Source organism: Neomonachus schauinslandi, chromosome 2, assembly GCF_002201575.2.
Source record: "Neomonachus schauinslandi chromosome 2, ASM220157v2, whole genome shotgun sequence".
NCBI lineage: Eukaryota > Metazoa > Chordata > Mammalia > Carnivora > Phocidae > Neomonachus > Neomonachus schauinslandi.
Window position 1 is genome coordinate 111,312,073 of NC_058404.1, and position 26,480 is coordinate 111,338,552.

The following is a 26,480-nucleotide window of genomic DNA, read 5'->3' on the forward strand; positions in this document are numbered from 1 at the left end:
AAAATAGGTCTTAATTTTCTTAATGCTAGCAATAAACTGAAAATGATAAGATTTTGGTTAATATTGAAGTCAAAGCTTAGTAATAAGTCCATCTTCATAATTTACAATAATGAATCATGAAAAAGGTACTTTGAGTGGAAAATATGACTCTGGAATGTGTCTTCTAAAAAATGATCACACATAAACTTTATTATAAGAAAAAGAGATGTGTTAAGGAAAACACAAACAAGCAAGGCAAGACATAAGCAATTTATCCAAAAGCATTCAGTGTGTTACTGCATCATTTTGTTTCTTTTTTTTTTCTTTCGCATCATTTCTATGTGGAAGATATGACCACTCTTAAAAATGCAATGAAATCAATTCAAATAAATAATGATCACTTTCCAATGTAAAGAAAGCAAATGTTCTCAGTATTCTTATAAGATAGTGTCTATCTTTTTTAGGGAACACACATACATAATATGTATACAAATACCCAGAGCTGAGCTGTGCTCTTTGGAAATTACATTTTCTACCACTAAGGGAAGTAGTATGTTTCACTATTTACCTCTGATATTCTCCATTGTTTGAAGGATGGTATCGCTGCACAACTCTCTGCCTTTCTTGCTTTGGAAACATAATGCAATATAAAATCACTGTGTTGTAAAATTATACTTTAAAAAATCATTCATACAACACCCAAAGATATTTTTTCTAGTTCCTAAAAAAAAAAAAAACAACTTTAAAAGTTATTCTATTGAAGTCTTTTTCCTTAAATGTATCACTGTTCATTTCTATATCCTCTTATTTATGGTTGGAATTTCTCTCAATCTTTCAGTGTATAATCCTTGAGGGGTCAGAATATTCAGTGTTATTAAATACAAATTTTAAAACATATATACATTGGTGTACTGAACATTCTTATAACGCCTAAGAACTTCTAATAACTGGAAGGATGAAGGGTAAGAAAAAAATAGTTAAAACAGTAGATGAAGTTCTATTCTGGCTGAAATAAGTAGCAATTGAACAAATGATCTAGACGACCTGGCTGAGCTGACTCAGAAATAATAAAAACAAAGGATTTAAAAGACCTGTCAGATAGTTAAGGCTCTGATAGTTATTAGTTTTGTGTCCATGGCATGTCCTTTACTTTCTGTTTTTTTCATCTGTAAATTATAGATGGCTATAATACTGCCCTAGCAAACTCATAGGGCTATTGTGAAAATCAGATGAACTTGCATGTATCCGTGTATCTTCGTGTGCCAGTGTATGTTGTACACACTGCTATGTGTTCCTGTATCAGTATTTAGTCAGGGAAGAAAAAACTCCGAGAACTCTGGAAAAACTCAGAGAACCCAAAAAGATGCTGCATATGGAATGCTTTTGTCTTTAAAAGGTGAGCAGTAGAGAATTTATTATAGTAAAAAGAGTTATGTAAATTATAGCCAGAAAAATATTTTTATTTCTTTAGTAGAAGATGAGTTAATTTTTAAACTTTCCACTAGTTAGAACTTATGAAAAAACAAAAACAAAACCTCCCCACTCTCCCATATAATCTAATTAGTCTGCTGAAACAGATTAATCAAAATGACAGGGGAGCAGGGGGAGAAAGAGAGAAAAAGGACACAGGTCACATATAAACTCATAGCAATATGACACATGATTTTTCAGTTTCCCTAAGTTACAGTAATTATGTGACATGATCTTTGTACTACTTCAGTTAATATTACAATAGAGAGTTCACATAGGCAAAATATGGAGGAAGATACTAAGTAGGACAACTGGCTAAGCACTGCTGTGCTTGAATGCTGGCTCTACCATTTATTAACTGTAGGATTTTATTAAGCAAGTTATTTAACATTTCTGTCCCTTGGCTTCCTCATCTATAAAATGAGGATTGAAAACGCTACCTATCTCCAAGGATTGTTGCGAGGATTAAACAAAGTAAAACATGTAAACTAATTAAAACAGTAATACCATAAATGCCTGTTATTAATAGCGGTCTGCCTTTATAGTAACGCCATATTAGCATATAGCGTGGCGAGATAGAATAAATCTGTTGCCTTCTCTGATAATATGCCAAAGATTTCTCAAGATTCAAACTCTAAATCTCCCAAAGACAAGAATAAAGATGAGAAATATACAATATTTAAAAATGAGGCAAATTGCCCAGCTTACCAGATTCAAAGAAGTATAAGAAATTCCAGCAGTTCAAGGAATTGTTTAAAAAAATACTCACAAAAATAAACTAAAAAATGCCGCAGAAATTATATTCAAAGATTAGTTTTGTAATGTTTCCACCTAAGAGTATATTTATTTTTCCAAAAGAATACTGGATTTTGGAAAACTACATTTCATCTTTGGGATAAACAAGAATGAGCTTCTGCTAATTTAAAGCTAAACAACATTCAATATCAAGCATATACTTTGATGTTCTTTCTAGTTGTTAAAGACAAGCTAATTTGCCTTTAAAATTCTTAAGAATATATACATAAATACATTCGTTGTTAAATAAGAAGCCCTTGATTCTAGGGTGGGGAAAGAGTCTCAACTAAGATTTGTCAGAGAAAATCAGGAGAAAAGCAGCCCTAATATATGTTGGGGTCTTTTCCCCTCACCTCCAAGAGCTTTCGCTGCTTTGCTGCCCTGGCTGCTTCACGCTGTGCAGCGTATAAAGCTTCTTCTTCTAGTCTTAACTTCTCTTCTTGTAAGGCTAACTGTATATGAACAAAACAATAAGGATTAACAAAAATCAGAACCTGTCTAACTGCTCTAAAAATAAAATGTTTGTAAAATTAAAAATAAATTATTAAAAAATAAATGATCTCTACAAAGCATAGTAGAATTGAAATTTTTGTGATTTCTCATTTCAATTTCTCCTTTTATAAAATAATTCAAATGATATCAAACATATTATAGAACTCTTTAGAAGTTGAATTATGAAGTAGTAGCATTTAATTTGCAGAAATACAAAGCTGTTTCTTCCTTTAGAATATGCAGTGATCTTCATTCTCAACAATTGTTCCAATGCCTATCACCCTGACTAGTTTAATGGTTTTGGCTTTCTTAGTCCAAGGTCTTTAAACTAAGGCCAATCATATCACCATCTATCAAAGTGAAGTAAGCTTTCACAAAGTTCACGTCTCATTGATGCACATGTGTCCTGAATTTTGCTATCAAGCTATTCAAAAATTACTTTCAAATTTAAGTTCTTGCCATTCATAATAGCATACAAACTGCTTTAGTGATAATCTATTGCATGTCAAACTTAAAAATAAAATTTCAATTTTTTTTCTTTAGCCTAATATTAGCATCTATTGCATAGCTTAAATTAATGCTGTTGAAATCACTAATTGGTACTTAAAAGACTATTCTTAAATCTATAATAGAATATGACTAATTCCATTTAGTGAATAGCAAAACTATAATTATAGGCCATTCCCATAAACACATTAAAGTAAATAAAACATTTATGATTATAGTTTATGGTTCACTTACTAAGAATAAACAAGTCCAAAACAAACAAAAAGACTTAAAAAACATTTATTGTGAAACAGACTTTTTAAAAGTTGGTTTTAAAAACAAAAATACATGTATCTTGCCAGAGTCTCTATTTGTGAATTAAGAAATTAGTTTTTAGAAGAATGTATTATCTTCATTTTTGGCAGCATATGATTTCTGATAAATTAAAATGAAATAATACAAACTATAATAGACTAGAATTTTTTTACTTTTAAATAATCTTCATCTGAATAATATCTAAATATAGATCTAGTGACTATTCATATGCACCATATTAGTTAATCTCAACTTTCTCTACAGTATGAACAGAGGTCTTATGATAACATATACTTAAGCAACATAAAGACTATTTACCTCTTTTTGAATTTTCATATCAAGATCTTTCTGTTTTTCAGCAATAGAATCATAATGCCTCTCTCTTAGGTTGACAATTTCTTCCTCAGTAAGAGGCCTACAGAGAAAAATGAGGGAGAAAAAAGAAAGAAAAGAAAAAATATTTTTGATGAGTACAACTCAAGATAAAACATTCATCAACCACAGAAATACTAAAATTGTACTGTCAAAGTATTAAAGCAATTTGATGCTATAATTTCAATGGTTATGAATAAAAAGGCATATATTTTAACACTTGCTATAATCTGGTATATACGCTGAATAGGATGATATATATCATCAGAGTGTTTTTTAGCACTACAACCACTTTTAAGAAATGTGGACTCCATTTACCTTCACTTTGGTTCTGCTTCAGCCTTCTGACCATATCCCAAAATGTTGACCATAAAGTATAAACTTCAGTACGCTATGCTCTGATAGTCCTCTTACCATTCTGGAACTCTTAACTCACATACCCACTACCCTCCTATTTATCCTGCTCAATCACTCTGGCTACTCCAGGCTCTTGATCTCTTCCCTTTCTTCCCTTTTCTCCTGTCTACCTATCCTAATTACCTTGCCAACCTTCACATACAACCAATATGGACACCATGGCAAATCTGAAGTACTTTCTTACCAACATACTCACCTTCTTGCACTCCTATCATGACACCTTATTCACCCAGCTTACTTTCTGACTTGGATCAATTCCATGATTAGCCCTTTCTCCTGAGAGCTGCTAGAGAAAATCTAACATTAGCAATAACCCTTTTCCTAGGCATGGTCAACTCCCTCTCACATCTTAACTACTTCAAATCTTCAAGTACTCTTTAAGTTCCTCATTCAAACTCTTTTCTCTTAGAAGTCAATTCCACCCCACTCTGAGACATGGGAAGCACCAACCAGCAACTCCTTCAACTTCTTTCCACTCCTCCTCTTACTTGAGTCTATCTTCTCTATTCTTCCCTCCATCCTCTGAAGAGGTGGCATTCCTTAACTTGTTCAAGGTCATGTGCTACACTTATACTCTTGATTCATTCACCACTGATGCCACCCTTGCTCCCCTACTCCAGGGAATTCTCTGGGACATTGCTCTATCAATTAGCACCTCTCTTTCATCTTAGCCTACTTTTTATTTTATTTTATTTTTTTAAAGATTTTATTTATTTATTTGAGAGAGAGAATGAGAGAGAGAGAGAGAGAGAGAGAGCACATGAGGGGGAGGGGTCAGAGGGAGAAGCAGACTCCTTGCTGAGCAGGGAGCCCGACGTGGGACTCGATCCCGGGACTCCAGGATCATGACCTGAGCCGAAGGCAGTCTTTTAACCAACTGAGCCACCCAGGCGCCCCTCATCTTAGCCTACTTTTAAAAATCTGTCTTCACCTCTCTTCCATGTGAAGGGAGGAGGGAAGAAAGAAAAAAAGGAGAAAAAAAGGAAAAACCTTCATGTCATCTATATTTATCTTTAGCCACTCCCTCTCTCCTTCCCATTTCCGCTAAAATTCGTGACACTAAATGTACACTGATAGTGCATCTAGCACTTAACTGTGTCAGGCTCTCTTCCATGTACTTTACATATATTAACTAATTTTAACCCTCACACCAACACTATCAGGTAGATATAGAGATAATACACATAAGGGAAATGAGATGAAGACAGATTATGTCCAAATAAATCAAATAATATGTGACAAAGCTAGGATCTGAATCCAAGTAGTCTAGCTCCTTGCTCTTAACTACTGTGTTTATCTTACCTTCTCTGTCCTTACCTCCCATTCTCTCATTACCTCATAGCAATCTATCTTTGCTTTCATCCCTAATAACTCTAGCAAAGGTGGCTTCTATGTTGCCAAATATAGTAGACACTTTTGAGTCTTTATCTTCTTACTTCAGTTTGATGAAACGGTGTTGGCTGTTCTCTCCATTCCATCTGTCTGCCAGTCTGTTTTCTGTCTTCCCTTGGCTTTCTATGCTCTCTTACTTCTTTTTGTTCACTGAATCTTGGTTGTCTTCAGAATCCTCTTCTAGTATTTGCCTATTCAATCTTTAGACCACTGTTCTCTCTCCATACTCCAAGCACCCCACTTCCTTCTGTTCCCAATCTCAGGTAGGTGATCTTGACAATTAAAATGGTTTTAACCACCAGTATCAGGTAATGTCTCCTACTTCTCTTCCTCTAGCCCTAACTTCTGCCTAGGGCTTTTTTTTTAAAGGTTTTTTTTTTTTTTTTTTGAGGTATAACTTAAATAAAATAAAATAGAAATTTTAAGTGTTCAGTTCATTAAGTTTTGACAATTGTATACACTTGTGTAACTGCCACACAAAGCAAAATACAAACATATCCATCCCTCCACAAAAATCCTCTTGTGCCTCTTGTTAGTCAACCCACTTTGTTCATGCAATTTCTTCTGTCTGAAATGCTCTGCTCCTCTGGATAGTTATCACTAGCCAACACTTCCAGGATCAACTTAAGTGTCATCTCCTTAAAGAAGTCTACCTGGACACACCTCTTCTCACACATTTTGGGCAAATGGTCTCTCCTTTAGGTTTTCCATGCATATTTTATAACTGCTATTTAATCTCTTTTTCCATGTTATGTCAAAATTAGTCATTTACACAAACTACCCCTCAGACCAGGATATTCTTTCTTCTAATGTAGAGAAACATGTTTGATTTTTTAATTCCAGTGCCTAGCACAGTGCCACATAGTTGCCTAATAAATGTTTGCTAAACTAAAAAAGGTAAAGAATATGCATTAAAAATATGAAAGTGTATGAAAATATTCTCTTGATATTAAGAACTCTCAAGTTAAAGACAGATGGTTCTTCTTCAAGTAGCTCATACAATTTCAAAAGAATCTAAAAAGGCTGCTTAAATAAATTAGAGTATCAAGGTTCTAGTTAACCTGTTAGTAAAACAAGTTTTAGAATGTCATGAGGAAGGAAAAGGGGGATATTTTAAAAATTCAAGGAAGTGTATTTATTGATATTAAATAGTTTTTTAAAAACTAAAAAATACATGATTTCGGTTCAATAGGAGAGCACTAGATACTATTGTACATTAAATTCCTTAATGTTCAAAACAATACTTTGAGATGTTATTATTTGCCTCAAACTTCTAGAAAGAGAAAACTAAGGTCCTGAAATGTAAACTATTCAATGCCTCAAAGCAAGCAAATGACAGAGCCTTGATTCTTAGAGAGCTTTTCATGGTTCACACAGACATTGTTTAAAAAAAAAAAAAGCCTTACCTATGACTGCTTCCTGGGCTTTCCCCCTGCACAAAAATTAAACAATTAAAGAAACTTCACTAGCTGAATTCTATGTAAGGCAAGTCAATAAAATTTTTATTTAATCAAAATATTTTCTGCTTATCTATTTTTATCATAGTAAACAAATTTTATTATTAAAGTGTCTTAAACAAAAAGCTTTAAAATTTTACAACTTCTCAAAAGCAAAATTTATTATCTAGCTTAATTATATATAAACTAATTATTGGACATTTCTTAATTTATTTTAACAAATATATATTCTACAGCAAATGAACTTCTGGGTCAGGATGGTACTAGACAACATATCTTCTATGCCCTCATCATTTACAGTTGATCCTCATTATTTATAGATTCCATAATTGTAAATTCACCTATGTAACATCAAAATTAATAATTCCCGTGCTTTTGTAATCATGAACAGACTTCCACAGAACAGCAAAAACTTTGAGTTACCCAAAATGCATATTCCCAATGGCGGTAGAACATGGTGATGCTCTGCCTTCTTGTTTCAGTTCTCATAGTGTCCTCTTTACAGTCTATTGAGTACCAGGTTTTTTTGCATGTTTGTGCTTTTTTGTTGGTGATTTCACTGTTTAAAATGACTCCTGGGGTGCCTGGGTGGCTCAGCCAGTTGGGTGACTGTCTTCGGCTTGGGTCATGGTCCCAGGGTCCTGGGATCGAGCCTCCTGGGATCATCAGGCTCCTTGCTCAGCAGGGAGCCTGCTTCTTCCTCTCCCTCTGCCTGCCTCTCCCCCTGCTTGTGCTCTCTCTCTCTCTGTGTGTCAAATAAGTAAATTAAAAAAAAAAATCTTTAAAAAAATTTTTAAAAAATAAAATGACTCCCATGTGTGGTGTTGAAGTGCTGTCTAATGTTCCTAGTCCTAAGGAGGCTGGAGCAAGCCTTAGGGAGAAAATGTGTGTGTTGGACAGGCTTCAGTTCAGGCATGGCTTATAGTGCTGTTCGAAGTTAATGAATCAATAATATGTATTAAAATTAGTTGTCAAACAGACACCTAAAACAAGGTAATTTACTGATTGGTTGATGAAAATGTTGTGACTAGAAGCTTACAGGAATCTAACTCTCTATTCCCCCTGAGAGTAATGGTCCAGTTGGTATTCACTAATTCAGCATTTATGGCAACTTTATAGAACATAACTACCACAAACAATGAGAATCAATTGTTTTTGTTTTTTTTTCACACGGTTATGAAATTACCTATATATATTTTTTCTCCAAAGTAAACCATAACTACTTTATTTTTTTTTAAGATTTTATTTATTTATTTGAGAGAGAAAGAATGAGAGACAGAGAGCACGAGAGGGAAGAGGGCAGAGGGGGAAGCAGACCCCCCGCTGAGCAGGGAGCCTGATGTGGGACTCGATCCCGGGACTCCAGGATCATGACCTGAGCCGAAGGCAGTCGCTTAACCAACTGAGCCACCCAGGCGCCCCACCATAACTACTTTAAAGACTGATTTGGATTTACGTATCTTTCTTAGACACTTAAGCTATTCATATGTGATAGTTAAAATATATGGCCAAGTAACAGCAGGAATAAAACTCAGAATGATAGGAAATAGCACTAAAAAACAAGATGATGTTCAACTAAACCAAACACAAAATATGATACGAAAGAGGAAAAGACTGGTTAGTAAAAACAAAAGCAAACAAAAAACTCAACCCAACAAAAAACACCTTAGGAAAATACATGGAACCACATTCTTTTAAAAAGCAGTGTGATGCTGGGATGAACCATAATAAAGATTGAAAGAACTCTTATATTTAGCACTTCTACAGTTTAGAAACTTTAAAAATATTACATTGGGGTGCCTGGGTGGCTAAGTCGTTGGGCGTCTGCCTTAGGCTCGGGTCATGGTCCCGGGGTCCTGGGATAGAGCCCCGCATGGGGCTCCCTGCTTGGCGGGAAGCCTGCTTCTCCCTCTCCCATTCCCCCTGCTTGTGTTCCCTCTCTCGCTGTGTCTCTCTCTGTCAAATAAATAAATAAAATCTTTTAAAAAAATTGTATTGTTTGCTTACACTTGTTTTAAAAAATATATGGAATTAAAGTGACCTTTGAAATGGGAAAGAAATTAGGCTCTAGGAAACATTAAAATATTTGGCAGAAATTTTACTGGGAAACAAAAGGCTAAGCTAGTTTCTCAAATGTGTTCTATCAGATTATAATAAATATGTATTATTGTTTTAAAAAAGGATTTATACCCAAATTAATTTGGGAAATGTTAAGTTCAATAGGTTTAAATAATTTTCTTAACAGTTCCTTAAGTTTCTTTAATAGTTCTTCTTAGAAGCTTTAATGTGCTAATTTACATTCTGAGACTAGTATTCTGTACACACTGTGGGAAATGTTGGGCTAAAGAATAATTTAAATTTGTTTGATACATTTTCCTCTTTCCTTAGGAAATCAAAAAGTTACAAAAGGTCAGAGCTTGCAGTGTTGTTCCAGTAGAACTCATTTTAGAGTTGTATGAAGTAGGCCTAAGGGGGGCTAAGTAACTTGTACAAACTCATATAATTAGTTTAGTGAAGTTGAAACTTAGCTCACAGACTAAAACTCTTCTAACTACAACCAGTGGATTAGAAATATGCATTTCACTAATTCTAAACTGTACTTTTTTCACTATTTTCATATATCTGTACTTGGAATGCATCTTATATTTAAGTTTTAGATGAGAGGAAATGCAAAAAATCAACAAAAAGAATAACTGTTAAAAAAGATAATGGCTAATGTCAGATAAAGTCATTGTAGAATGGACACGTATAAATTCCACCCTGAGAAATCTATGAAAACTATGGTTATAGAACAGATCTACCCTGGATTGTTGAGGAATTTTACCTACCTAATGGCAAGAGGTTAGAAAGATCCCTTTTTAAAGTTCCTTGAGTTCTACAGCATGCTTTAAAATATGATACATATATATATGTATATATACATAAAATACATGAAACTAATATATAAAACTATGTACCATATATACAGTATTATATACATTATATATGAGAAAATTCTGAATTATATGCTAATATAGGTAAGCAAATTAGTATAAGAAACTAAAAAGTAAAAATAAAAACCAAAAGATAAAAATTCTAAAATAAAAGACAATAAAATAAAAATTTTTAAAATAATTGCTAGAATTAATGACTCATGAGAATAAATATGGGTTTTGTACTATGGTGGAAATACTTACTTCATCACTTTCCACTAGATTCTCAAACTGGAAGAACAAGAAAGTAAGTGTTAGGAGGGATATTTGCCTAAGGTACATATATCAGAAAAAATTGTCACTTTTTTCACTTTGAAAATAATATACCTTTATATATTTTTTATTTTACTATGTTATGTTAATCACCATACATCATTAGTTTTTGATGTAGTGTTCCATGATTCATTGTTTGTGTCTAATACCCAGTGCTCCATTCAGTATGTGCCCTCTTTAATACCCATCACCAGGCTAACCCATCCCCCCACCCCCCCATACCTTTATATTTTTAGGATATTTGAGTCATTTGTCCCTTTATACACTAGTTTATTTGATATATCCAACAATCCGATAAGATAGCTAAGATGAGCATATACGATTATTTATGATTTTATATGAAAAAAAGGAGAATTACAGCAATTTTCTTCATAAATCAGAAACTTTTTAAAACTTATAAACTAAAACTTTCCCCTGAATTATTTCATATGGGTGTTTTAAACCCACACTACCAGTTTCCATTTGAGTTCAGAACAAATTTAATGTCATAAGGAGAATTTACTCAAGAAACAGGGACTTCAAAAATACCCAAATAAGAGTTTATCTTATAATCTTTATATTTATTCATCTACTCATTCATTTAACTATTTACTGAAAATCTGCCAGATGGTAGTCACTACTCCCAAACACAGTGTCTTTCTACAGATAGGAATGTAAACAATTTGATGATGATGTGATAAACACTATTATGTAAAATGACTGGATGAAAGTCATTACTACTAAATTATATTACTAAAATATGTGTATTTTAGCTATAAATAATTTGATAACCACTGAAAGAAAAAAGTTTTATTGTTAACATTGTTTTATTACTTAAAAATCAAGAAAACAATGAATTCAAAGGTTTAGAAAGATAAGAATTCAAAGAAATGACTTAAAATTATTATCTTGAACTTTTTTTTGATTGGTGATTTAAAGAAACTAGTTTCTGGTTTATATGCTTCTTTATTTAATATAGAAGGCAGTGATTCAATCTTTGAAAGCCAGGCAGTTTGGGACTGGAATTAGGTTCTACCACTTAAGGGGCCGTGTAACAAAGCCCAACTTCTTCATCACCTGTCTAACTAAGCCTCCGATTCTCACCCATAAAATGGGATGACTGCCATCCATTCAACACAACTGTATTAAGAATTATGTTGATGACATTTATAAACTGTATGGTGAAGTAGGTGGTACAGAGCAGGAGCTGAATAGATTCTATTATCTATTTTACATACAAAGAATAAGCAATTCAGTGATTTGTACTGTAGAGTTGTTTAAAATCAGCTTTCTGCTTTGATCCTGCTACACCCCTCTATTGGCGCAGGCCAACCATCTATCTCTAGAATCACTGCCTACTGAGCCATTATAACTATTAGAAGCATACCCCCTCTGAATTGTGCGGGGTGAAAAAAAGACGAAAACAAAAACACCACTTCTTAAGTAGAAATAGCAATTCTATTAGAAGAACAGGACCTTAATCTACAAACTTTTCCCTGTTCACTCCTCCCCTCATCACCCCAATTCTTTCCCTCTTCACTAGCATCAATAATACTGAAATATAAAAAGTCCATACTAACTTAATGAAAAGAAAAATGTCCTTTCTGCCTTCCTGAAGGTACTTTTATCCAAATAGATTCATGACTCTACTCACCTCTATAGTTAAGTGCTCACCTCTTGAGCATGTTCTAAAATACTTGGATCTGGGAAGAAAAACAGAAAAACTTTTTTAAAAAATCACAATTAATACTAAAACTGAGCCAATATAGTAGCATAAAAACATTTCCATAAAAACATTTTCCAGGGTTTCAAACTAAGTTATGAGTTTAAAAGTATTCAACCAATATTTTTCTACTGATACTAATATTTACTAAACCTGTAATAATAAATTTATTGAATTTACTACATAGAACAGAATACAAGTTTTAAAATTATCTCATTATTTTTACTGTATCAAGGAAAGTATCATGTTAAAATACTGACATGTTAAATAATGTGTAAGAGTATGTTTCCAATTTTCTTTTTTTTTTTTTTAAAGATTTTATTTATTTATTTGAGACAGAGAGAATGAGAGACAGAGAGCACATGAGAGGGGGGAGGGTCAGAGGGAGAAGCAGGCTCCCTGCCGAGCAGGGAGCCCGATGCGGGACTCGATCCCGGGACTCCAGGATCATGACCTGAGCCGAAGGCAGTCGTTTAACCAACTGAGCCACCCAGGCGCCCTACAATTTTCTTAAACATATGCAAAACAATAAAAATCTGAAAAGATATATGCCAATATGTTAAGAGTGGTTATCTCCAGATGGTAGAATCCCATGTTTATACAAAACTAGGTGCTTTTTATTCTTTCCATGTCTATACACATTTTAATCATTCTCTTCTGTGCCTATTAGTGAAATTTACATGTAATCAAATAAGAATCTCCTTTGTTACAGCTGCTCCAAGGACATGTCCACACTCTATTAACTATATCTCCTCTATTATAGTATGAAAGTTGGTTATAGGGCAGAAGCACCTAAACTCCTTTACTACTGGAAGTGCCAGGAGATTATAAGACTTTAACTTATAATGTGGTTCCTGTTATAAGCTGCTTAAATTGATGGAGGAAAGGTCTTCCATGCCCCCACAGAGATCAAAAGTCACACTGAGGGTTCCTGATGTGTCAGGATCCTTGGACAGAAAGTACCTCTTTAAGACATGAGAAGAATCCTGGGGTTGGGAGAGTTCAGAATGCTTTGTATTATGTGTATATGTATGTGTGGAGGGGCATACAGGTTTAGTGAAAGAGAATGCTATATTATCATGATTAATTTTTACAAATTTTTTATTGTTATGTTAATCACCATACATTACATCATTCGTTTTTGATGTAGTGTCCCATGATTCATTTTTTGTGCATAACACCCAGTGCTCCATGCAGAACGTGCCCTCTTTAATACCCATCACCAGGCTAACCCATCCTCCCACTTCCCCCACCAGAACCCTCAGTTTGTTTTTCAGAGTCCATCGTCTCTCATGGTTCATCTGCCCCTCCGATTCCCTCCTTCATTCTTCCCCTCCTGCTATCTTCTTCTTCTTCTTTTTTTTTCTTAACATATATTGCATTATTTGTTTCAGAGGTACAGATCTGTGATTCAACAGTCTTGCACAATTCACAGAGCTCACCATAGCACATACTCTCCCCAGTGTCTATCACCCAGCCACCCCATCCGACTACCCCCCACCACTCCAGCAACCCTCAGTTTGTTTCCTGAGATTAAGAATTCCTCATATCAGTGAGGTCATAGGATACATGTCTTTCTCTGATTGACTTATTTTGCTCAGCATAATGATTAGATTTTTATTATTATAAAGAACAAAAAGAACAATGAAATCATAGGTCCCATTTTTAGTACAATCTTTATTTGCTAACAGATGCAAAGCAGTTTTATTGCCCATTAAGAGGTCATTAGTAAAAAACAGAGGACTTAGTCTGTCATTTCACAGATCTAGTATTTTATGGAACATCTCCAGTACAAACAAAATACCCTTAATTCTCTAAGCATCTCTTTGTCCCATTCTTCTATTTTCCCAGTTTCTCACACAAAAAGAGAAATGAGTTGAGCCTTCGAATAGCACTGTGTTCTGGCATTAGGATTCATGTTTAAAGTACTTTATGCTCTCTCCCTGTAACCATCACTCTCTTCCTTGAAGAATCTGTCTCTGATTAATCTATTTCTCCTTCCAGGTTTACTGAGTGATGTAGCTGAATAATGAAATAAAGTTCAGTAATACTATCTCAGTATAAACCATCAGTGTGATTTCACTGCTGAAGCAAAACCTAAAGCCAAGTGGTACACCGTCCAAACCAAGGGAAGTAATTATTGCACTGTACTTACATTAGATGGCAGAGCACTGGGTTCTATTCCAATTATACACAGATACATGCCTAACCTGAGGCTGTTGGCTGTGGTAAATGTCTTACTTTTCTGTCCCTTTTATCCACATATAACCATAGTGAGGATGATTATGCTCTTGCATGATTCTGACTCTCTGCTTATCTGACCAAACTAGACTACAGCCAACCCCCAGACCTCATTTGATTGATTCAGGGTTATATGGAAAAAGAGAGAGACAATATTTTCCTGAGCACTCTAGGGTGGTGCTAGGAGTTAAGCTTCTGAAAAATCTAAGAGAGGATTGAAATCAATCAAACGAATGTTCTGACAGTGTTGAAGTCATTCCTAAGAACCAGCTACATCCTACTTTGCCCACAGTTTGGTTAGTAGTTGAGAAACCTACTATCCTTATAAGAAACTCTACCTTTTGCCTAAAATAGTTTGATTGGATTTCTGTCCCCACAACCAAAGTCCTGATTAATAAACATGAGTCTATATGATAGAATGGCAAAAAAGCAAATTAATAGAAAAAAAAAAAAACGAAAACCAAAACAATTAAAATGGAAGGTAAACAGAAAAGCAAAATAAGCGAAAAAATATTTAAGCTTTCCTTTTTTAGATAGATTAGATTGAGATCTTATTATTCACAAAGGGCATATATTGGCTCCTACTATCATAAATGCCAAGATTATATTAATAGATTAAAGTAAATACTCAATTTGGCAAACTCAGGGGCAACATTTTTTTATTAGAAGAGCTTTATCCTGGGATTTATCTGAAAAGAAGTTGAGAAATACTGTGACACAGATTTTAAAAGTAATTAGAAAGCCAGCTGTTTGAAAGTAGCATTTCAGATTTCACAGAGCTCTCTATTACTTAAGCAATAAATGAAAGAAATTAAAACTAAAACCTTTTCATAGTATTAGATGCTTAAAATCCTAATAATTTGGAATATAACTTTTTCAGTGTTTCCTGTAATAAACTGCCCTGATGTTTTGTATTTTCTACCTCACAGTTATAGAGTAGAGTAAGGAATGAGGCTCTTGGCAATCCTCTCCTACTTACTCCTAGGTATAGATGAGAATACAAGTGAAAGGTAAGTAGAACAATGGAGGAGAGGGGAAAAAAGTACTTGTTTATTAAATGTGGCATCAAGTATTTATATTTTAATTTCATAAATATTTATTGAATACCTAAGTGCCTGGTACAGCTCTAAAGTGCTGGCAATACAACTGTCAATAAAACAGGTAAAGGACCTGCCACCTTGCAGCTAGATTCTTGGGAATGAATGACAATAAGCAAGTACATAAATGATCATGTGGTGGGAAATGCGATGAAAAAATAAATACCTCAGAGTAAGCAAAGATAGTGACCAGGGGAGGGAGGTTATTTTATATAGGGTGGACAGGGCAGGTCTTTCTGTTAAAGCAAAATTGGAACAAAGGCTCCCAAGGCTATGACAAAGCCAGCTAGCTAGATAACTGGAGGAAAAGAATTCTGAGCAGAAGAAAGACAAACACAAAAGCTCTGAGGCAAAATTGTGCTTGGCATACTCTAAGTAAGTGGGGGACCTGACTGGCTGGAGTGGAGGAGAAATAAGGTCTGAGAAACAACCAAGGTCTTAGAGTCTTTGTTGGCCATGGGAAGGGTTTTGGAGTTTATTCTCAATAGTTGAGAATTCACAAAAGAGATTTCAGTCTTTGGCATTCACCTTTTTTTTAGCTTTTATTATGAAAAATTTCAAATATACACCAAGGTAGAGAGGAAAGCATCATAAACCCTGTACCCATCACCCTACTTAAAAACTTTTTAAGTTACCATTTTCCCAATCTTATTCCTACAACTCCCTTCTTTTGTTTTGGTAGAGTATCTTAAAGCAAATCCAGACATGTTATCTTATCCTTACCTCAGTTAATATCTCTATTTGTTAAAAGAACCTTTTTTTCAACCTAACCACATTACCACCTAACAAAATTAAAAATCATTTCTTAATATCATCTAATAGTCAGTCTATATTTCAATCTCCCTATCTTTTTATACATGATTTGTTCAAATCAGATTTCCAACAAGGTCTATACACTGCATTTGCTTGTTAGGCCCCGTAGGTCTCTTTTAGTCCATAACAGCCCTCCTTGCTGCGCCATCACCTTTTTTCATGCCCTGATTTGTTGGAGAAATTGTGTCATTTGTCCTGTAGAATTTCTCAGTTCCTAGGTTTGGCTGACTTTTTTTCCTCTTGGTGTTGTTTTCTTCCTCTATTCTCTGTATTTCCTATGTATTGACAATTTGATTTAAATGAGTGGGTTTTTTTTTTTTTTAAGGCAAGAACCTTCATATGTGGTACTTGCTATTGAACTAAATTATGAGGAATTTTATTTTTGTCTGCCTTACCTTTACTGACGCTAAGAATGATCTGTAGGTTCAGGTATTGTCAGCTCAATTCATCCATTATAAAGCTTCCCATCAACCTTTTACCAAATGGTTTCAGCATCCACTGTTAATCATTGCTTTGTTCCATTATTTCATGAGAAGGTACACAATTCTGATTTTCTAAATCTACCATTCCTTAAGAATTTATTAGCTGTGTAAGAACTTCACTGGAAGATCCTGAACAGACAATCTAAATTTTTTTTTGTTTTGTTTTGTTTTAAATATTTTATTTATTTATTTGACAGAGAGAGACAGTGACAGAGGGAACACAAGCAGGCAGAGTGGGAGAGGCAGAAGCAGGCTCCCCACTGAACAGAGAGGCCAATGCGGAGCTCGATCCCAGGACCCTGGGATCATGACCTGAGCTGAAGGCAGACGCTTAACGACTGAGCCACCCAGGCGCCCCGACAATCTAAGTTTTAAGAGGCCAATTAGGAATCTTTTGTAATAGTACAACAGAGAAATGATGGTAGCTTGGATCATCAAGTTGAAGTTATAAGAAACAGTTCTGAAGAAAATATTGACAGAATTTGCTAATGAATTAGTTGTAGGAGTGTATGTAAAAAGGAAGAATCAAGGATACCTCCTAAGTTTTTGTCCTGAACAACTAGAAGAATGAGAAGTTGCCATTTACTGAGATGAAAAAGTCTAGGAAAGGAGTGCATTGGTGTTTTTAGATGCCTTAAGCTTGACATCCACATAGTTAAGAGGCTGGATGAGAGTCTTCTATTCAAATTCCAAGTCTAGAACATTAAGATAAACATGAGTCCAAAACCCCCTTATACTTTCTATAATTGATGCTGGGGATACTTCTCAATTCCAGATATTTAAGACCACCACACTTTTCTTCTTGGCTTCAAACCCAGGAAATTCATCTTTGTTTTCTTTTCCCATCTCAAGGAAGGTTTCTTGTAAACAAAGATGCAATGTCAGTAATTCTTCCTCTCCCATACATCTGCTTCGTGTTATTACTAGTACATACACATGGCTATTGTTTTTAAGAATTTTACTTCCAATCACTATGGAAAAATAGAAGTATAGCTTATTCCTGGGAAAGAGAGGAAGAATGAGTTATTTCCCAAAAAGTGGAAATACAAGAAACAAAAATTAAAACTATAAAAGCAATATAACATTAATGCACCTGTTACCTTGACAAGTTAAATTACCTTAAAGAAACAGAATGGCTCCTGGGTTTTGAGACTTAAGGTAAAGAGAATTAGTTAACATCTAAAAGAAGAATATGTTAGGGGCGCCTGGGTGGCTCAGTCGTTAAGTGTCTGCCTTCGGCTCAGGTCATGATCCCAGGGTCCTGGAATCGAGCCTCGCATAGGGCTCCCTGCTTGGCGGGAAGCCTGCTTCTCCCTCTCCCACTCCCCCTGCTTGTGTTCCTGCTCTCATTATGTCTCTCTCTGTCAAATAAATAAATAAAATCTTAAAAAAAAATAAAAGAATATGTTAAAGTAGAGGAAATGGAAGTATGGGAAACAGAGAAGCAAATGTTAGCAGAGTTAATCCAAAGCCTATCTGTAGAGTTCCTGGTTCAAGGAATTGATCTGTCTGGCTCCAGTGGTAGGTAGTGCTCCCAGGTGATGGGTTACTTGAATTGCCTAACTTTTTCTGAATCTATACTCACTAAGGAACTTCTACCCCATTATTCTTTACTCACAGTGAAAGAATGTCCTTAACTGAAGCTACAAGTACTATGCAGTTCCTGGACAGTTATATTTCACATTTGTAACTACCAAATATGCCTTCTGGTTTTCTCTATTTGACCCAATAAAGCTGAGGGCAAGAGCCTGGGACAAGGAGAAACCACCGATGTGATTGTTCAAACAAAATTATATGTTAATGGAACAACAAAACTAGCCATAGGAAAAATCACAGGACTTGTCTTATTCAGGTCTCCCAAGTCCTGTGCAGTATATTTCATTATAGCACATAGGTCCTGTTGAGAATATTTTCCTCAAGAATGAAGTTTTAGTTGTGTATAAGTGGTACCATTAAAAACAGACAGAGGAAAATGAGATAAAAAGAAACTGGATCAGTCTAAAACCAGAAATTTAGTATCAACTAATTAAACTACATTTCCAACAACCTTTGATCAAAGTTAAATCTTAGAAGGAAAGATAAAAAACAAAATGACTAAAAGTAGCAATGTCTATTCCAAAGGCCTGACCTTGATTACTGTTACTTTGTTCTTAGAGAAATAACATTTTGCTTTCTTCAATTTGAAAAAAAATGTTTTATTGACTTGAAGCTTCCTAGTATACATGATGTTACAAAAACCAAACTATAACAAGCTATTACTGTAATGGAGAGCAAAGAGAGATTTACATTTATTGAGTACCTACAATGGGCCAGGTATTACAATGTATATAGGAACTTAGGGTTTTTTTTTTTTAAATGAACTTAGTTTTTATTTATTTGCGAGAGAGAGAATGAGAGACAGAGAGCATGAGAGGGAGGAGGGTCAGAGGGAGAAGCAGACTCCCCACCGAGCAGGGAGCCCGATGCAGGACTCGACCCCGGGACTCCAGGATCATGACCTGAGCCGAAGGCAGTCGCTCAACCAACTGAGCCACCCAGGCGCCCCAGTTTTTATATGTATTTTTATATACATTTCCTCTCCACAATAATTCTATGAGGTATTATAATCTTATGGATCTGCACTGTTCAATATGATAGCCACTAGCCAGGTGTGGCTATTGAGTACTTGAAATGTGGCTAGTCTCAATTAAGAATAGACACTGGATTTTGAAGACAGTACCAAACCAAAAAAACCAAAAAAAGTAAAATGACCTAACTCCAATAACTAAGCTCTTTTCAATATATATCCATGATCAAACATACATATCTTTTAGATCTTCCTCAATTCCTCCTCCCTCCAAGTTCAATTGATCATAGTTCTTCAGTTGAAAACACTTTCGGCCGACAGATGAATGGATAAAGAAGACACACACACACAATGGAATATTATGCAGCCATCAAAAGGAATGAAATCTTGCCATTTGCAACGACATGGATGGAACTGGAGGGTATTATGCTGAGCGAAATAAGTCAATCAGAGAAAGACAAATATCATATGATCTCACTGATATGAGGAATTCTTAATCTCAGGAAATAAACTGAGGGTTGCTGGAGTGGTGGGGGGGGTGGGAGGGATGGGGTGGCTGGGTGATAGACATTGCGGAGGGTATGTGCTATGATGAGCACTGTAAATTGTGTAAGACTGTTGAATCACAGACCTGTACCTCTGAAACAATACATTATATGTTTAAAAAAAAAACAGTAGGAAGGGAAAAATGAAGGGGGGGGCAATCGGAGAGGGAGACGAGCCATGAGAGACTATGGACTCTGAGAAACAAACTGAGGGTTCTAGAGGGGAGGGAGGTGGGGGGATGGGTTAGCCTGGTGATAGGTATTAAAGAGGGCACATACTGAAATGGAGCACTGGGTGTTATATGCAAACAATGAATCATGGAACACTATATCAAAAACTAATGATGTAATGTATGGTGATTAACATAATAAAATTTAAAAAAAAGGAAAAAAAAAAGAAAACACTTATGGGCATGTTCCAATACTGTGCGTGCAGCTTAGAATCTAAAAGTATGCTGATTTTATATGTAACACTGCTTACAATATATGCTTTTAGGATTATTCATAAAGCATTTGTTTTATTACTCATAAAAAGTTCTTCACTAAATATTAGGGGCAAATAAACCTGATGACATTTAAAATTATAAGAAAATCTGGTGTAATACTTTCATTAACTTCTTAAGAATCTAAAAATAAAGAATAGCCATCCTACTTTTTTAGACCTATTGTTAGCATATAAGTGGGTCATGTTGTACAAACCTCCCCAAATCTCACAAAAAAATTTGAAGTAAATCAGTACGGAACAATTTAAGATTTTTAGGGGTGCCTGGGTGGCTCAGTCATTAAGCATCTGTCTTTGGCTCAGGTCATGATCCCAGGGTCCTGGGATCGAACCCCACATAGGGCTCCCTGTTCAACGGGAAGCCTGCTTCTCCCTCTGCCACTCCCCCTGCTTGTGTTTCCTCTCTTGCTGTGTCTCTCTCTGTCAAATAAATAAATAAAATCTTTAAAAAAAAAAGATTTTTATTTATGTATTTGTCAGAGAGAGAGCGCACAAGCAGGGGGAAGGAGAAGCAGGCTCCTTGCTGGGCAGGGAGCCTGATGCGGGATTCAACCCCAGGACCCTGGGATCATGACCTGAGCCAAAGGCAGAAGCTTAAGTGACTGAGCCACCCAGGCGTCCCAACATAGGTGATTTTAATAAAGTAGTAATATTTATGGTTTATTAAGTCCCTCACTAATGTAGGCATATTTAGGAAGAATGGATGTTCAGAAAATTTATATTATGCCTTGGAAGAGAAAGACAACTCCTTGGACTCTGAGAAACAAACTGAGGGTTCCAGAGGGGAGGGGGATGGGGGGATGGGTTAGCCTGGTGATGGGTATTAAAGAGGGCATGTATTGAATGGAGCACTGGGTGTTATACGCAAACAATGAATCATGGAACATTACATCAAAAACTAATGATGTAATGTATGGTGATTAACATAACATAATAAAATCAAATTAAAAAAAGACAACTCTTTCTGCTAAACATGTTTAAGAGAGAAAACATGGGTTAAAAAAAGGTCACTGCCCTTTTTTAAAAATTTTTAATTGCAGAACAGTTAACATACAGTGTTATATTAATTTCAGGTGTACAATATAGTGATTCAACAATTCCATACATCGCCCAGTGCTCATCAGGACAAGTGCCCTTATTAATCCCCATCATCTATGCCACCCATTCCCCCCTGCACCACTTCCCCTCTGGTAACCATCAGTTAGTTTGTTCTCTATAGTTGAGTCTGTTTCTTGCTTTGTCTCTTTTTTTTTCCTTCGCTTGTTTCTTAAATTCCACAAGAGTGAAATCTTTCGGCATTTGTCTTTCTCTGACTGCCTTATTTCACTTAGCATTATACTCTCTAACCCCACACATATTGTTGCAAATAGAAAAATTTCATTCTTTTATACAGGTGAATATATACACCACACCTTCTTTATCCATTCAATAGATGGACACTTGGGCTGCTTCTGTGATTTGGCTATTGTAAATAATGCTGCTATAAACATAGGGGCACATGCATCTCTTTGAATTAGTGTTTTTGTATTTTTTGAGTAGTTACCCAGTAGTGCTGGATTGTAGGGTAGTTCTATTTTTAACTTTTTGAGAAACTTCCATACTGTTTTTCTCGGTGGCTGCACCAGTTTGCATTCCCACCAACAGTGCATGAGGGTTCCTTTTTTCCCACATCCTCACCAACCTGTTGTTTCTTGTGTTGTTGATTTTAGCCATTCTGACACGTGAGGTGATATCTCATTGTAGTTTTGTAGTCTCAGTTTATTTTTGCTTTCATTTTTCTATATGTGGCTGTCTAATTTTCCCAACATCATTTGTTGAAGAGATTGTCCTTTTTCCATTGGATATTCTTTCCTGCTTTGTCAAAGATTAGTTGACCTTAGAGTTGAGGGTCCATTTCTGGGTTCTCTATTCTGTTCCATGGATCTATATGTCTGTTTCTGTGCCAGTACCATACTGTCTTGATGATTACAGCTTTGTAATGTAACGTGAGGTCTGGAATTGTGATGCCCGCAGCTTTGCTTTTCAAGGTTGCTTTGGCTATTCAGGGTCTTTTGTGGTTCCATACAAAGTTTAGGATTATTTGCTCCAGTTCTTTGAAAAATGCTGTTGGTATTTTGATAGTGATTGCATTAAATGTGTAGATTGCTTTGGGTAGTATAGACATTTTAACAATATTTGTTCTTCCAATCCATGAGCATAGAATATCTTTCCATTTATTTGGTTCTTCTTGAATTTCTTTCATCAGTGTTTTATAGTTTTTAGAGTACAGGTCTTTCACCTCTTTGGTTAAGTTTATTCATAGACACTTTATTATTTTTGGTGCAATTGTAAATGGGATTGTTTTCTTAATTTATCTTTCTGTTGCTTCGTTTTTAGTACATAGAAATGCAACAGATTTCTGTACATTGATTTTGTATCCTAAGACTTTACTGAATTCATTTATCAGTTTTAGTTTTTTTGGTGGAGTCTTTAAGATTTTCTATATATAGTATCATGTCATCTGCAAATAAAAGTTTTACTTCTTCCTTACCAATTTGGAGTCTATTTCTTTTTATTGTCTAATTTCTGTGGCTACGACTTCCAGTACTACATTGGATAAAGGTGGTCTTGTCTTGTCCCTGACCATAGGGGAAAAGTGCTCAGTTTTTCCCCAATGAGTATGTTGTTTGCTGTGGGTTTTTCATATATGGCCTTTACTATTTTGAAGTATGTTCCTTCTCACTCTACTTTGTTAAGGGTTTTTATCATGAATGGATGTTGTACTTTGTGAAATGCCTTTTCCGCATCTATTGAAATGACCATATGGTTTTTATCCTTTCTCCTCCTGATATGATGTATCACAATGATTGATTTGTGACTACTGAACCACCCTTGCAACCCAGGAATAAATCCCAGTTGATTGTGGTGAATGATTTTTTTTTTTTAAAGATTTTATTTATTCATTTAACAGAGAGAGACATAGCGAGAGCAGGAACACAAGCAGGGGGAGTGGGAGAGGGAAAAGCAGGCTTCCCGCAGAGCGGGAAGCCCGATGTGGGACTCGATCCCAGGACCCTGGGATCATGACCTGAGCCGAAGGCAGACACTTAACGACTGAGCCACCCAGGCGCCCTGTGGTGAATGATTTTTTAAAATGTATTGTTGAATTCAGTTTGCTAATACTCTGTTAAGGGCTTTTGCATCTATGTTCATCAGAGATATTGGCCTATAGTTCTCTTTTTTGGTGGTGCCTTTATCTGGTTTTGATATCAGGTTAATGCTCGCCTCATAGAATGAATTTGGAAGTTTTCCTTCCTTTCTAGTTTTTTGGACTAGTTAGAGAAGAGGTGTTAACTCTTCTTTAAATGTTTGGTAGAATTGCCCTGTGAAGCCCTCTGGACTTTTGTTTGTTGGGAGTTTCATTTTATTACTGATTAATTTCTTCCCTGATAATTAGTCTGTTCAAATTCTCTTTATCTTCCTGCTTCAGCTTTGGTAAATTATATGTTTCCAGAAACTTATCCATTTCTTCTGGGTTGTCCAATTTGTTGGCATATAATTTTTCATAATATTCTCTTACAATTGTTTGTACTTCTGTTAATTCTCCTCTATCATTTGTGATTTTGTTTGAGTCCTTTCTGTTTTGTTTTTTTTTAAGATTTTATTTATTTATTTGACAGAGAGAGCGAGAGAGCACAAGCGGAGGAACAGTAGAGGGAGAGGGAGAAGCAGTCTCCCTGTCAAGCAGGAAGCCTGATGCGGGGCTCGATCCCAGGACCCTGGGATCATGACCTGAGCTGAAGGCAGATGCTTCACCATCTGAGCCACCCAGGCGCCTCTTTTCTGTTTTTTTCTTGATGAGTCTAGCTAAAGGCCTATCAATTTTGTTGATTTTTTTCAAAGAACCATCTCCTGGTTCCAGTGATATCTGTTCTATTTTTTTTTAAGTTTCTCTATCATTTATTTCTGCTCTAATTTTTATTAATCCTTCCTTGTGCTGGTTTTGGGTTTTGTTTGTTGTTCTTTTTCTAGCTCCTTTAGGTGCAAGGTTAGGTTGTTTGAGATTTTTCTTGCTCTTGAGGTAGGCATGTATTTCTATAAACTTCTCTCTTAGAACTGCTTTTGCTGCATCTCATAAGTTTTGGACTGTAATGTTTCATTTTCAGTTGTTCCCATGTAGGTTTTTATGTCTTTGATTTCTTGCTTCACTCATCCACTGTTCAGTAGCATGTTATTTAACCTCCATGTATTTGTGGTCTTTCCAGACTTTTTCTTGTGGTTGATTTCTAGGTTCACAGCATTGTGTCCAAAAAAGATGCATGGTATGAAGGTCACTGTTGTTTAAAAGGGGCCTGATTTAGAGGAAACTATAACTAGAAGGGACCTTAGAGGTCTTTTGGTTCTTTCTCATTCATCCTCTGTAATCTGTGTGCAGCATCTGAAATTGTTGACCACCTTCTTTTAGAAATGGTTGCTACTTATGTATCTATGATATTGAACAGTCTAATTCTAATTGAAGTTCCCTGGATTACCGAATGACAGACATACATAGCTTTGTAGTTAAAATACAGAAGTGAATAAAAACTGACCCATGTACCCAAGAGGCTTAGGGTCTAATGGGGTAGATACACAGGTAAATTAACAACTACTGTGCTCTGAGTGCCATATGTTCAGATAAGGGGCATCAAAAATCAGACAGAGGAGGAATTAGCCAGTTCCCAAGTAGTGAGAAAAAATGTTTCAGGGAGTAGCAGGTACCAAAGGCAAGGGGGAAGGAAAGAGCAACATACATTTAAGAAACATTAATTCTGTGAACAAGTATTTATTGCCTAAATACTACATATTAGGCATATAACTTGGAGCTGAGTATTCAATGGTCAGCAAAACCAGGCATGGACTCCCTCCTTTACATTGAAAGCAGAAAACGCATATTAACCAAATCATCACACTATTTCAGGTATGATAAAAAACCTGAAAAAGTGCTCAAAAGAAAAGGAAGATGATTCCATAATGGTGTGAGGACTTAAACCCTGAGAGTAGGAGGTGGTTAGGGAAGACTTCTGTGGGAAATAATCCTTGAGCTGGCATCTAAAAGATGAGTTGGAGTTATGTAAGTAAAAAGAGAAGAAATGGATTCAAGGAAGAATGTGACACAGATGAGACCCGCCCCCCCCCCCAAAGAAAGGAAGGCAAGGAAGAGATAATGCAAAGCCTTGAAACCTACATTAAAGATCTCAGTGTTTATTCTAAAAGTACAATAAGCCACTGAAGAATTTTAAGCTATGTTTGTATCACAGATTTGCATTTATGATTACTTTGACTCCAAAATACAGGATCAACTGAAAAAGGTCAGGAATAGATGTAGGTAGACCCACTGGTAGTCTACCCACTCAGTCAACAAATATTTATTGAGTGCCTAATATTGGCAAGCACTGTTGCTATACTGGATATATAGGAATAAACAAATAAAAGTCCCTGGCCTCATGAAATTTATACTGTATTAAAGGGGAACAGACAACAAACAGAGTTTACAAAGTCATGGAGTGGTAAGTGCTATGAGGGAATAAAGCAGTGTCAGAAAATGGTGAATGAGGAAGGGTGTTATTTTAACACAGGGTATTGGAAATCTAGGCAAGAAATGAGGACAGCTTGGACTAAAGTGGCAGTGGTGAAAGAAATGGGTAGGCTGAAAAACTAGGAGGTACAAAAAAATCTGGTTTTGGGGATGGACTAAGAAATGTGGGATGATGGGGAACAGAGTCAAAGATGCTCCTGGATTAGTGACTACATGCATGCTATGCTTTAAGTACAGTAGAAGAGTCTAATTCAGTTTTGAAGGACTCCAACATTTAATGACTGAAGTGATGAAAATGAACATTCATAGAGATATGGAAGATAGTTCGATTTATTTTTTTTTTAAGATTTTATTTATTTGGGCGCCTGGGTGGCTCAGTTGGTTAAGCGACTGCCTTCGGCTCAGGTCATGATCCTGGAGTCCCTGGATCGAGTCCCGCATCGGGCTCCCTGCTCGGCAGGGAGTCTGCTTCTCCCTCTGACCCTCCTCCCTCTCATGCTCTCTGTATCTCATTCTCTCTGTCTCAAATAAATAAATAAAATCTTTAAAAAAAAAAAA

General features: G+C 35.6%; 1 protein-coding gene across 2 annotated transcripts in view; it reads right to left on the bottom strand.

Moving 5' to 3' along the window:
* The window catches only part of AP1AR (adaptor related protein complex 1 associated regulatory protein), a 39,038-nt gene that overhangs the window by 5,383 nt on the left and 7,175 nt on the right, over window positions 1-26,480 (bottom strand). Inside the window, exons 2-7 of one of the 2 annotated variants that reach the window (XM_021684481.2) lie at window positions 12,054-12,102; window positions 10,352-10,378; window positions 7,125-7,150; window positions 3,856-3,952; window positions 2,598-2,696; window positions 548-606 (exon numbers count right to left, since the gene is read on the bottom strand). In XM_021684481.2, the coding sequence (XP_021540156.1) occupies window positions 548-606; window positions 2,598-2,696; window positions 3,856-3,952; window positions 7,125-7,150; window positions 10,352-10,378; window positions 12,054-12,102 (357 nt within the window). The remainder of the gene's footprint in view (window positions 1-547; window positions 607-2,597; window positions 2,697-3,855; window positions 3,953-7,124; window positions 7,151-10,351; window positions 10,379-12,053; window positions 12,103-26,480) is intronic. The other variant, XM_044912638.1, reaches the window with a different exon arrangement.